A 13500-nucleotide genomic window follows, 5' to 3' on the forward strand; every position below is an offset into this window, starting at 1 on the left:
CCGCATGGGTGAAACAAGAATCGCCAGGCAGCTGCTCTACGGTGAGCTTGAGCATGGCAGTCGCAATCAGGGCCGCCCCAAAAAAAGATTCGAAGACAACCTGAAATCGTACATCAAATGGGCAGACCTCCAGCCTCGACAGCTTGAGGAGTCCGCCGCCAACAGGGCTGCGTGGCGCGCCCTGACCAGAAGAGCTGCATCTGACTTTGAGGATGACCGAAATCAGCGCCTTGCAGCAGCACGAGACTGACGCCACAAAGCTGTGTATGAACCTGTTGTAACAACTGCCATTCCATGTCCAACCTGCAACGGCATGTGTGCTTCGGTCCTCGGCTTCTGAAGCCACATGCACAATGTTTAGTCTTCCTCGGACCCTGAGAGACAACCACCACTGGTGCACACAGTCACTTGTAACAAGGACTCTTGTAAGAGCAAGGACCCTTATTTGCAGTCATTTGGGGATAGGGCCAGGAAGTGACATTTGACCATATTGAGTGGTGTTGCATGCATGCGCTAACCATTAAGATCCTGTATGGACAAAGCAAGTTTGAGAATGCCAATTATCTAATGTAGAACTCCATATTATTGGTGGATCATGGTATACGTACTCACAAGCCTTCCCTGCCCTTATTTATCCAACCATACATTAATGCCACAATATTCATGAGTTGGTTTTCATTAATAATTAAGAGGAAATTTAACAGGTTTGAGGGCATCTATAAGGCAAAAGAGCATAACACTTCAGATCAATGGCCTATCACATTTATAAATTTCCTATCAAATTGTCTTGCTGAATTGTCACTTTAATGGAAACTGAGGCTGTTTAATTGTGAATTTTGTACATATAAGTACAGATTTTTTTGCACCATTGTCAGTACACTGTATCTGTAATTCAAGTCCTATCCCAATTAGGTTCTAAGATCATGAAATGTTATAGCTACACTGAGGAACAGAACCCCCTTTGATATCTTAAAAAATACCACATGATCTATTCTGCGTGGGATCACTATTTTAGTATCAGTTACATGCACTCTGAGGTAGAATTCATTACTACTGGCAGCTGAACAGAAACAAATATATTTCACCAAGTCACGTGCAGCCAGCAGACATTTTATTTTATTTGTTCAGGATTGATTTATTTCGAAATATGAGGGGTAGGCAAAGGAGAAGCTTTTGCAGGCTGTAGGTTGGATTGTGTTTGCTGTATTATCAAAAGCTTTGGCCATTCCTTGGTATGAGTGCTGTGGAAATAATGAAATCAATGCAGTGTGACTTCTTTTTGCAATATTCCACACATTGTGGCCATTGGGAGATATTTTGGACGAAACAGAATCAGATTCAGGTTTATTATCACTAATATATGCTGTGAAAAATGTTGTTTTGTTCTAGCAGTATAGTGCAATACATAAAAACACTATAAATTATAAGAATATGTAAAAAAAATTAACAAATAGTGCAAAATGAGAGCAAGATTGTGAGGTTCAAGGGTTCATGAACTGTTCATAAATCTGACAGCAGAGGAGTGGAAGCTATTCCGAAAACATTGAGTGTGTATCTTCAGGCTCCTGCACCTTCTTCCTGATGGTAGCACTGAGAAGAGGGTGCTTTGTGATGGATACTGCCTTCTGGAGATATCTTCGATGGCGGGGACGCTGGAGCTGGCTGAGCCTACAACCTTGTGCAGGTTTTTCCAACTAGGTACATTGGCACCTGCAAATCAGGCAACGATGCAACCAGTCAGAATGCTCTCCTTGGTACATCTGTGCAAATTTGCTAGAGTCTTTGGAAGCATCCAAAATCTCCTCAAACTCCTCATAAAATATAGCCACTGGCATGCCCTTCTTTATAAATGCATTAATATGTTGGTCCCAGGATAGATCTTGTAATCTTGTAATCTGTTATCTCCTGGGTTTAGTGCACGGTGCTCTGCAGTTACTGCGGCTGCTCAGGCCACCTGGGTTTAACTCTCATCTCTGACATTGTGCGTGCACATTCTCCAGCTCTCACATCCAAAAAAAAACTAGCTATTCGGTTTATTGGTTGCAATAATTTGTCTTTGTTGTACATAGCTGGTGAGTAAATGGAGCTGGGGTGATGTGTGGGGTAAGGAATAGGGATTGATGATGGGCATGCATGCAAGAGAATATGTTACAGGGAAATAAAGGGGGAAATGATATTGCTCTGAGACCCAAAATAAAATAATCTTTCTCTGCTGTAAGGAAGTATGGAAGAAGAAAATGTGGGATATTTGAAATATGAAATATCAAAATCTGTAATGATGTGTTGGCAGAAGCTGTGGGAGGAAATGTAGATCCAGAGATTCTCTGATCTGGAGAAAATTCATTAATCATTTTTGAAAGAAAAATTAATAGCAGGTGTTTGAGGATAAAGAGTATTTGAGGGTGGTGGGATTCCACTGAGAAGCTCATCTGGGGAAATGTTTTTGTTGGGCTAAATGCCTGTTTGGTTGAAGGCATGTGCAACGAGTCGCCCATTATATACTGTAGTGCAAATACATCTTCACCTCAGAACACTGTAATGCATCTCGAAAATTTTACAATTGAGATTTACTCTTCCAAACTTTCACCTTGATTGATGGAGCCATAACGTATAACTTTGTGCATGACCTTACCTATGGCAATTTGAACTGCAGGCATTTTTTTTCATGTAAATACAGCTGCAATCACGAATTCTTACAGTATGTTTCTGAATTGAGTTTTGAAATTCACATTTTTTGGATCGCAATATAAATTGATTTAAACACCCTGTTACTTTAGTAGAAGAGGAAGAACTTCCGTGCTCTGTGGTTCATAGCTACAAGCGGAGACCGACTTATTTTTTTGGAGTAGTGCATTTCACGTTTTATTTCATTCAATACTATTAGCGAATATTAAAAACAATGCAAATAGTTATTAATTATCAATAATTGTGTTGACTTATTTTGTGTTTATCTTCTCTCAGTATCTTTCCGGGGGGGGGGGGGGGGTGTGTGGGTGGGTGTGTGTGTGTGTGTGTGTGTGTGTGTGTGTGTGTGTGTGTGTGTGTGTGTGTGTGTGTGTGTGTGTGTGTGTGTGTGTGTGTGTGTGTGCGCGCGTTGCCGGCGTTGCAGTTTGCGCTTGCTTTTTGCTGATTGGCCAGCCGGCTGTCAATCAGAGTATTTTCCCGGGGATTTCCGCTCTCGCGCTCTGTGACTCGGAACATTTTGTAACAAAAAAAAAGCAACCGGGAATCTGGTGTTGGCGGCTGCGCGGCCTCTGGTCAGAGCCAGCAGAGCACAGTTCCCATTTGGAGCTGCATTACAGCCTCCTGTTTGGACCGTAGGCGATTAGGACTCTCTTAAACCCTCGCACTTTATATCCAAGCACCCGCAAAATAACCAGGTCTGTGTGCGTTTCTCTTTAGTTCTATACCAACCTGGAAGTATGTGTTTTTTTTCTTATTTGTGTTTACCGGGGGGTGTGCGTAAGCACATTATATCCTTTTCGAAGTCTTGGCCGTGTGTAGTTTTGCTTGTAGTTTCTCCTGCACGATGGAAATCGCCAATTTTAACTCCAGTTTGGGGGTTTGATGGAGGTGGGGGGGGTACAGTGAGGGTTATCAATTTTATTTTCCGCTGACAACTTGAATCTTTTATGGAAGGTAAAAAGGGAATTGTAATATTGTTTAATTTACAGTTTTTGTGTGGTAAATAATTATTATTTAAGGCCGCATTGGGAATGGAACCGATGGGACACTCCACCCTTCCCATTAGAGTTAGCTTCATGTGTTTGTGTCGGATTATTTACGGCATTCAAAACTATAAAACAGCAGAGAATAGGTTGATCTTGTGCTTCAGAATGCTTTGTGGCTAGCGCTAATTTTCTTGCTTCATGTTAAGAGAACCTACTGGCCCTAGCCTTGGTCTCCTTCCTGTCTCCGAGCTTGTCACTGCTTTGGGTTGAGCCCAAAACCTGTGAATTTACGTAGCTAGCTCGCGTTTTATTATTGCAGAACTCCCGGTGAGAAAACTACCCGGCAATAAAGAGCACTGTTCAGTAAGCCTGCAGATGACTCAGTTTACTGTACGATGACGTTAAAGTAGCAGTTTCCAAACAGAATCGTCCGAACCTATGATTTCACAATGTTTGTAAATACAATTTAGGAAACGACATTGCATTTGGCGAACGGGTTTATTACACTGCAGTCTTATTTAATCTTAGGCTGGTAATAGCAGTGTTGTTTAAACAGCCCTTTCTCAGTGAGGCCTGGAACTAGCCCCCCCCCCCCCATAATTTCTGTGCGCTCTCATTAATAGGGACCTTCAGTGTAGGAATGTTGGAATTTTTATTTTTTGGTTTCTCTTATTTATATGAGCCTTTTTTTTATTGGCCTGGATTAAGTTTGTTGGAGCTGATTCGCAAAGCGAGCCATCCGAGTTGTGGAAGTGCAGGACAATACAAACAGAAGATGCTTGGCCCGCTGCGAATTGTGATTTATCCCATTCAACAAGTGAACTGAGTTGCGAAGGACAAGAGGCCTGCCGCGCATTTGATTGTGGCTAACCAAGGCCTTTTCTTTTAACCCACAGAAGTTGTTGGCTCGGTGACCGTGGTCTTATTTTTACTGTTTGAGAGAAATGATCGTTTTGCGACGTCTCCTGTCTATCAGTTGCTTGCTCGTATGCTGTGCAGTTAATTTGAAGCAGGGATATAGATCAAGGGCGACACACCGGATTATTTTTGCAATCCTTTACCATTCTGCCAGAATGGTGGGGTTTACTGTCCTCGGCAGTGTGATACGTACACGGCTGGTGAGTCAGGTCCAGATCCAGGTCCAGGCGCAGGCTATCTTGGTGACCTGCGTGCGTTGTGGACCAAGGCAGCAGACGGCAGTTCTTCATTCGTCTGTAATTTTTTTCCCCCCAAACATACATGCTACAAGAATTCGTAGAAGTAAAGTCAGCATCGTTGAGTATTTGTACTTCATTTAATCCAATAAATCCAATAAAACATCGAAGTAGTCCAAAATATTCCACTGCAGGCAACAAATGGACGAGAAGCCCAGGCGCGTTTCTCGGTTTTCCGACGACGCGAATCAAAATGGGGAACTAAATGGTATAGGGAATGGAAATAATCTGCCATGGTAACGGAGAGATGAGTGAACAAGAAGGGGCAGGTCTAATGGGAAGAAAATGTTAAGTTATTCGATGCATGGTGTGAACAAGCTGTTTTAACCAAAGAAAATAGTAAAGTTAATATTGAGAGGAGATGTGGGGAGACCTGTACACAATATAGAAAATTAACACAAGCACGGGAAGTAATTGCCTTTATTCTTGCCTGCAAGCTGGAGTACAGGCTAGAGAAACCTTGCTTTAAGTTGGTACTTGTAGTACAGTGTCAAAAAGAGAAGCTGTCTGGAGAAGAAAGGTTTGAGTGGAATGTTGACAAGAATGAGTTTACATATGGGCAAGAGAAAATCTGCTGATGCTGGAAATCCAAGCAACACACAGAAAATGCTGGAAGAACTCAGCAGGCCAGGCAGCATCTGTGGAAAAGAATACAGTTGATGTTTCGGGCTGAAGCAATGATTGTTTTCTCTTTTCCATAGATGCTTCCTGGCCTGCTGAGTTCCTCCAGTATTTTGTGTGTGTTGCTTATATATCATGGAAACATTTTCGGTACTGTGAGGGTTACACAGGGTATATGTTAAGATTCTGATCCCTCTGGAAAGTGTATAATTAGGGAACATTGCGTCAGGAAATTGTGCACGTCATTTTTGGCGTGAGATCAAAGCACAGTTCCTTTCTGCGGAGGATAATGAATCTTTGGATTTGAGAAAGCTGCAGAAGTTGTGTTGTGAAGAACATTGAAGTCTGACATTGTATCGATAGAAAGGTTGTGGAGAATTATAGATAATATTTTTCCGATAGTGGAGCAGATATATTTTTTGTTCATGATTTAATGACTTTTGCCACCATTCCATCTGTGTAAATTTATTTTGTAAGAGCATTCATGCTTCTGTAATTTGTTAACTTGATTACTTTATGTTTAAATCTTAAAGTTTATAGAGCCTGTATCGGGATTAAATGAGTCTTATGTTTGAATTAGTTGCTATAAAACTTCTGCCCTGTGAAGGATGACTATTGTATCCCTTTTCCCATTTTCTCTTCCACCTGCCTTGTGCCATTTTTGAGATCAGTGGTCATCTGTTGAGTTCGGTGGAGTGATGTTTGTTGAATCCATATGTGTTTTACACAGTTAATTCAAAAGAGACTGCAGAAAAAAATAATTAAACTGTTGTCTTGTGAGTTTAAATGTTTGTCTCGAAGAAAGGGACCTAGATCAAGACACTGTAGGCAGAAATTTGACTTTGGACCTTGTGTCATGGGGTTTTGGATACTCTATTTTGTTTTTGCCACATAAACATGTAACAAAGCTGACACTGGGTTAATTGGCTTGCTAATATATTCTTCGACTTGTAAATATAATGAATTTATGGCCTTTTAACTTCTAGATACTGATGCATCTAATGTCAAGCTAGAGGGACTTACAGTATATTGTGTAAAAGAGTAAAGACATTTTAAATTAAAGCTTAAAAAAATACTGATTTTGCTAAAGTTCTGGACTTGGTAAGTGGATATTTTCAAGGTTTTTTTGTGTCCTGTCTCTTTCTTTTGCTCCTGCAGTTAATTACACGGTCAAGTATATTTTGGCTAAAATTATCTCCTTGGATTTAGTTTTCTCTTTTTCTCTCCTGAAGAAACTGAATCGCACTAAGAAATGATTCTGCCAGTGCTTTTGTGGTCTATATTTCTAAGTGAATTTGCATGCTCTGTGTTGGTGGGATGCTTGATTCAAGGGGAACATTGCAGAGGCCTGCCCTCGGTGTTTCTGTGAATTTCCCAGATCCTAACTCATTTGCCTGGCCTGGGGCAGTGAGATAGATTGAATCATTGTCAACTCATTTTCATGTTGAGGCATTTACTTCATCTTGCAGCGGGAGATTTCCTCTCTGAACAGGCCATTGATTCTGTAAAGTGGTAATGATTATATTATCTATTTTTCTTTCTCCATTCTTCAGTTGTGCGTTGAGTTTTCGACACAAATGCAATCTCACTGCCATCTGCTCTTTCGTAGTAGGATTTTTATTACTTAAACCTGTATGAGAAATTAATTCTACACTTTTCCCATTACTCTTATTTCGTCAGTTATTTTCCAAAAAGGCATTGGCTAAAATTAAAATGATAAAACATGAAAATAATGAAAAACCTCCCTATTTCAAAATACAAACTGAATCTGATGTGCCTATATATTCCAAGTAATCTAATTGATTATAGTAGTGATGGAGGAACAAGAGGCAGTGGTTGCAGTATTGAATGCACTGTGGTTGTGCTGATGCATTTGGCTTTGTGCTGTATGGATTGTGTTTGTATGTGAAAGAGTCCGTTTTTGGCAGATAATACAACAGTGGGAAACTGTTTGTGGCAGGTAATTGGACACCAGTGAAGAGGAAGTGAACATGGAGCTGCAGTTGCACATGCAATTAAAGATCTAAAGAGCAAGGCAATCCATCGTGACTGGTCTTTATAGCCTTGCCCCCCCCCTTCTGATTCATGTTTTTTTTGGGTTGGAAGTTATTTGAAGTTTGGATTAAATTTTTCACTGCTGAGTTACTTGCCTAGTTGTGTGTTTTAAAGTGGATCACAAGTAGTTGCAGTTAATTTTACTTTTTTTAACAAGAAGTTTGCATATCATTGAAATGTCAGATCAACGTTTAGGAAGTAAACTCTAGTAACAGCTATGAGTTGATCACCTTGTTCATATGCGTGTTACCGAAAAATTAAGCAAAGTACAAAGTTGCCTTGTAATGGAAGAATTCTTAAGCTATTGTGAAATTCAGCATTGGAAGTTATCTTGGCATTGGACTATACTGCAGAAGGTGTTCATTTTGAATTGGAGATTTTTCCTTTCAGGAGGAACAGCCGCTGTTCAGATGGGGGGGGTGGTGGAACAAGGAAAGAAAATGCAAATTTCCTGACAGCAGATCAGGGTAACCATGCATAGCTTTTGAACTGAGCTTTATTTTTGCCAGTAATTCTTGTGTTTCAACTCAACCCATGTCTCAGTACTCGCTGGTAGAATTGCAGCAAGAAATTTCAATTTTGATTCAATTACTTTGGTCCTGTCAAATCTGTTTCTTCAGTGGTTTGTAAACTTTTAGTTCTTATTCTTCAATTTATTTGAACAACATGAGAATGTGTTTCAGAAGCTGCTGAGTTTTGGGAACCAAGTCATATATTTGAAAATTTGGTAAGATCAAGTCTTGTAGTGTATAAATCAGTAGGTTCTTCTGAAGGAAATGTATCTCTTCTGAGTGAGGGATCTTTTTTATTGTTTTTTTTTAACTTGACTTTCTGACGGACTTTGACTACAATCAGTTTGTTTGGAGCAGCAACTTGTATCCTGCAATCCTTTTTAAACTATTTTGAGGATTTGGAGGGTTCTGATGCATGGCGTTGTCTTATAAAAGCATTTTTCATTTAAATAACAAAATTGTGCAGTTTTTTCATTTTAGTTAATTATTCTAAAAGGTGCATTTATTTTTCCAATTGTTTTGTTTGAGTTATAATTAGTTTTTAATTTTGAAAGCATTTTACCAGTTTCAATTAGCTGGAGCACTGTAGAAATGATTCCAAATATTTGTCCTTCATGTCTATAGGTACATTTCTTCACTCACTCTTTTTAAAAAAAAAAGATTCTTATTTTTAGAGCTGGTTTCTTCAATTTGAAGAGTAAAAATGGGCAAATAAACACAAATGGAGAAGGTTTAATGTCATTATTGTATAGTTTTCTGTCATCTGAAGGTATTGCAAGTACACAGTTGGATTCTCTGATTTCTGCCAACCGTTAAATATGTTGAAATATTGTGATTGAAAATTACCATAAATTATATCTTTGACTTCAGTTTTCTTTCCCCCAAAAGTTCTGGTGCTTCACTGATCTTTATTTCTGAGTGTATACCCTTCAAGAACAAGAATCCTTCCCCAGTCCCTTTTTGGAAACAATGCTAACTGCTGTAGAGCCAATGCAGCTATAGCCTGACCTTGCTTTCCTGAGCTTGGAGCTGAACCCGGAATCTGTCTGGCCGGTCTGTCTTGGTGCCAGTGTGCACAATACATTTGCCAAGCAAATGATTCGGGTATACGTAAAAATGAATGTAAAGCAATATCTCAACTGCTCTATTACTCAGATTATGGCATTCCGAGAGTGAAATTGATTTTGTCCTATAAAGTTGACCTAATACAATGGTTGTCTGCAAAGAATAGGATATTTAATAAAAAAAAGATTGCATTTGCAGTTAATAGAATATGTATGTAAATAATTTTCAGGCTTGTTTTTTTTTGATGATGTGTGTCGACTTGCTATGGAGAGAACATCGTTACTCCATTGAGAATTTTTAAAAATATATTTTTTCTATTTAAAGATACAATGTGGAACAGGCCCTTCTGGTCCAACGTGCCGCGCCGCCCAGCAACCCACCTATTTAACGTGAGCCTAATCACGGGGCAATTTACAATGACCAATTAACCTACTAACCGATACATCTTTAGATTGTGGGAGGACACCCACGCGGTTCACCAGAAGAACATACAAACTCCTTGCAGATGGCGCCGAAATTGAATTCTGAACTCCGGGATGTCATGAGTTGTAATAGCTACTCTTCCTGGTGTATAGGATGCCATGTACTCTCAATGTATCTTGAATGCCGTATAAAACTGATATTTGACAATTTGAGATTGTTTGCATTTTGTGCTTTAAGAAGCTAATAGTGTAGATGTTCATGCTTGTGTGTCATTAAATCAGATTGCAAAGTGACAACAGTAAATGATTTTTTTTAAATTTTACAGGGCTGCAGCAACTCTGTGAACGGTTAATTGGGGCAGCCATCTTGTACAAATGTTGGAGCTTGTTCATTACTGTTGTCGATACCAAGGAAGATTTTGCGAATGGGATGAAAATGAGTTTTGAATTCTCTGCCAGCGATTGAACAGGCTGAGCTGCTTCACTGATTTGGTTGCGGATGATGCTTCCGCTGTGGAACTATACAATCTGAAATTGCATAACCGAGTACATTCAGAAAATCACCATAAGTCGGAGTTCATTATGGAGAAAACTAAAGATAAAGATAAAATTGATGAACGGTCTAGAATGACAAGGAGTGGTGGAAGAAGTGCCCATAATTCTGGTGTTTTAATGGTTGGACCCAACTTCAGGGTTGGAAAGAAGATAGGATGTGGCAATTTTGGAGAACTTAGATTAGGTAAGAAGCTACATTACTCATATCGCTGAAAATTGTGTGAATTTTTCCGCAATTACCAAAATGTTTCATTTCTGTCTTCCAAGACACCAAATTTACTTCATTAAGCTTTGGAGAGGGGATAAGAATATGAACAAAACTGGGAAATTTCTTGTATTGGGCAGGTTTGGGATTCTGTCTATTTGATGATATTTTATCTTTTGTTTCTCCTGCTTTAATAACTTCAGCCCAGTGTAAATCAACACCCAACAGAGACCGAATGTTTTCAACATTCGGGAAAGGTTTCTCTGCAAATGTGAGTTCAGCGGTGTAGGTTAAAAGGTGAAACTATTCAAAAACACCTCTGAAGTTGGAGTTTGGGGAAGAGGTCATCAAAAGAAAATTTGAGTACATTTGGAAATTCATCTTGTGAAATCAAATGCATAGAATAGTTCTTCCTGAGTTTCGTTATCTTTTGATTGATAAACATCACTGAGGCCATTTGACTGAACTCATCTGTTCTTGTTAGTTTCCATCCGGCTAAGAGAGGACACTGGATTATCAGTGTAACATTCTGTCTGTGTGAGTTTGGAGTGTCAATCTCAATGTTGAACTCAGTGCTTCTGGGGTGGGAATTCAACGTGTGATACATGGGCGTGATTTTCTGAAATGGTGCCTCTGTGGAGCTAATTTTAACAGTGTCTCTTGAGTTCACCAGGCTGAAAGTGTTTGGCAATCTTATTAAGTTCAAGCACTTCAGCTCCTTTTGTAACTTATTTGCTTCATCCTGAGTCAGTTTGATGTTCAGAAAAAGCTGTACTGAGTGTTTTTTTTTGTCTTTGTTAGTGGATAAATCCTAGCGCTTGGAACATCAGGATTTGTTAACTCCTCTGTCAGATAATTGTAATCTCAGGGGGACATTTTATTCAATATTAAGTTGGTAAATTGCGTCCCATCAAGTTGTAAAGAAGGAGAATATAAACAGTGAATTTTAACTCGCAAGAAGTATGAAGTCTGTCAATGAATTTCTGTTAATCAGGAAATGTAAACGAAGTGACAGATCAAAGTGAACGTGGACCTTTTGGAGATTGAGGCAGGGGAAATAATTATAGGTAAAAGGTAATGGCAGACTTAAATATTTGGCATCATTTTTTATGGTAGCAGGTGCCACCAAAATCCCACGAATAAATAATAGGGGAGGAATTAAATACCATCACCAGAATCAGAGAATCACTCTGAGGCAAACTAATGGGATCCAAGTTTCTTGGATATGAGGGTTTGCATGATAGAATCCTAGAAGAGGTAATTGTTACTTCAGCTGTAATCTTCCAAAACCTCTGAATTGCTGCAGAGGTATGAAGGTTTGGAAAACTGCCAATGTGGTGCTCTTGATTCAAAAAATTAACCCATTTTCTATCAGTAGAAAAAATATTTGATGTAACAGCAAAACATATGGAAAGTTATAGTCTGTGTAAGCAGATTCAGCGTGGTTTTAAGAAGGGAAGACAAATTGAGCAGAGATCTTTTGAGGGAAGATCAGCTGGAGTGGATTGAGGGGAGCCACAGGTGTGATATGTTTGGGTAACGGAGGAACTGAAGGAAATTCGCATTAGGCAGAAAATTCTGTTGGGTGAACTGATGGGACTGAAGGCTGATAAGTCCCCGGGACCTGATGGTCTGCATCCCAGCGTACTTAAGGAGGTGGCTCTAGAAATCGTGGACGCATTGGTAATCATTTTCCAATGTTCTATAGATTCAGGATCAGTTCCTGCAGATTGGAGGGTAGCTAATGTTATCTCACTTTTTAAGAAAGGAAGGAGAGAGAAAACAAGCAATTATAGACCAGTTGGTCTGACATCAGTGGTGGGGAAGATGCTGGAGTCAATTATAAAAGATGAAATAGCGGCATATTTGGATAGCAGTAGCAGGATAGGTCCGAGTCAGCATGGATTTACGAAGGGGAAATCATGCTTGGCTAATCTTTTGGAATTTTTTGAGGATGTAACAATGAAAATGGACATGGGAAAGCCAGTGAGTGTGGTGTACCTGGACTTTCAGGAAGCCTTTGATCAGGTCCCACATAGGAGGTTAGTGGGCAAGATTAGAGCACGTGGTATTGGGGGTAAGGTACTGACATGAATAGAAAATTGGTTGGCAGACAGGAACCAAAGAGTAGGGATTAATGGGTCCTTTTCAGAATGGTAGGCAATGACTAGTGGGGTACCGCAAGGCTCGGTGCTGGGACCGCAGCTATTTACAATATACATTAATGATTTTGATGAAGGGATTAGAAGTAACATTAGCAAATTTGCAGATGACACAAAGCTTGGTGACAGTGTGAAATGTGAGGAGGAGCGACTGGGCTTGTATACACTGGAATTTAGAAGAATGAGAAGGGATCTGATTGAAACATATAAGATTATTAAGGGATTGGACACGCTAGAGGCAGGAAGCATGTTCCCGATGTTGGAGGAGTCCAGAACCAGAGGCCACAGTTTAAGAATAACGGGTAGACCATTTAGAACGGAGTTGAGGAAAAACTTTTTCACACAGGGGGTTGTGGATCTGTGGAATGCTCTGCCTCAGAAGGCAGTGGAGGCCAATTCTCTGGATTCTTTCAAGGAAGAGTTAGATAGAGCTCTTAAAGGTAGCGGAGTCAAGGGATATGGGGAGGAGGCAGGAACAGGGTACTGATTGTGGATGATCAGCCATGATCACAGTGAATGGCGGTGCTGGCTTGAAGGGCTGAATGGCCTACTCCACCTATTGTCCATTGTTTGCATTTTCAAAAGGCATTCAAAGTGACAAGAAAAAAGAAGCTTGCAAGATGAGTAATCACAGTGTTGGGGATAATACTCCCAATGGACTAGCTAGCAGGAAGCATCAAGAGGGTTTGGAGAGGCACTTCCAGCTTGGTAGCTTGTGACCAATGGGATGCTGTTAGTCATGCAGAACTGTAGGGTTTACTGGAATGAAATGAGTGTAAAGTGGCATTTATGGATTTTTACTTATATTACAAAGAAGGGTGGGGATTGGGAGGGAAGATGCTAGTGGTATATGACAAGATTAATTGTTCATATACCAACTTTCTACCCTCGGTATTAATGTGTGGAATGTAATGTTCACTTTGGAGCAAAAAATGATTGTAACGCAGAATGTTACTTAAGTGGAGAAACTGCACCAAGTTACAGCAGGTAATAGGAGAAATTGTGGAATGCTGACTTT

General features: G+C 39.9%; 1 protein-coding gene across 4 annotated transcripts in view; it reads left to right on the top strand.

Moving 5' to 3' along the window:
* The first annotated feature begins 3220 nt into the window (after positions 1–3220).
* LOC134357319 (casein kinase I) overlaps positions 3221–13500 on the top strand; it is a 251189-nt gene continuing 240909 nt past the window's right edge. For all 4 annotated transcript variants that reach the window (XM_063068720.1, XM_063068721.1, XM_063068722.1 and 1 more), the window contains exons 1-2: positions 3221–3380; positions 9887–10299. In XM_063068720.1, the coding sequence (XP_062924790.1) occupies positions 10143–10299 (157 nt within the window). In that variant the 5' untranslated portion in view covers positions 3221–3380; positions 9887–10142. The remainder of the gene's footprint in view (positions 3381–9886; positions 10300–13500) is intronic.

Source organism: Mobula hypostoma, chromosome 16, assembly GCF_963921235.1.
Source record: "Mobula hypostoma chromosome 16, sMobHyp1.1, whole genome shotgun sequence".
Lineage (NCBI taxonomy): Eukaryota > Metazoa > Chordata > Chondrichthyes > Myliobatiformes > Myliobatidae > Mobula > Mobula hypostoma.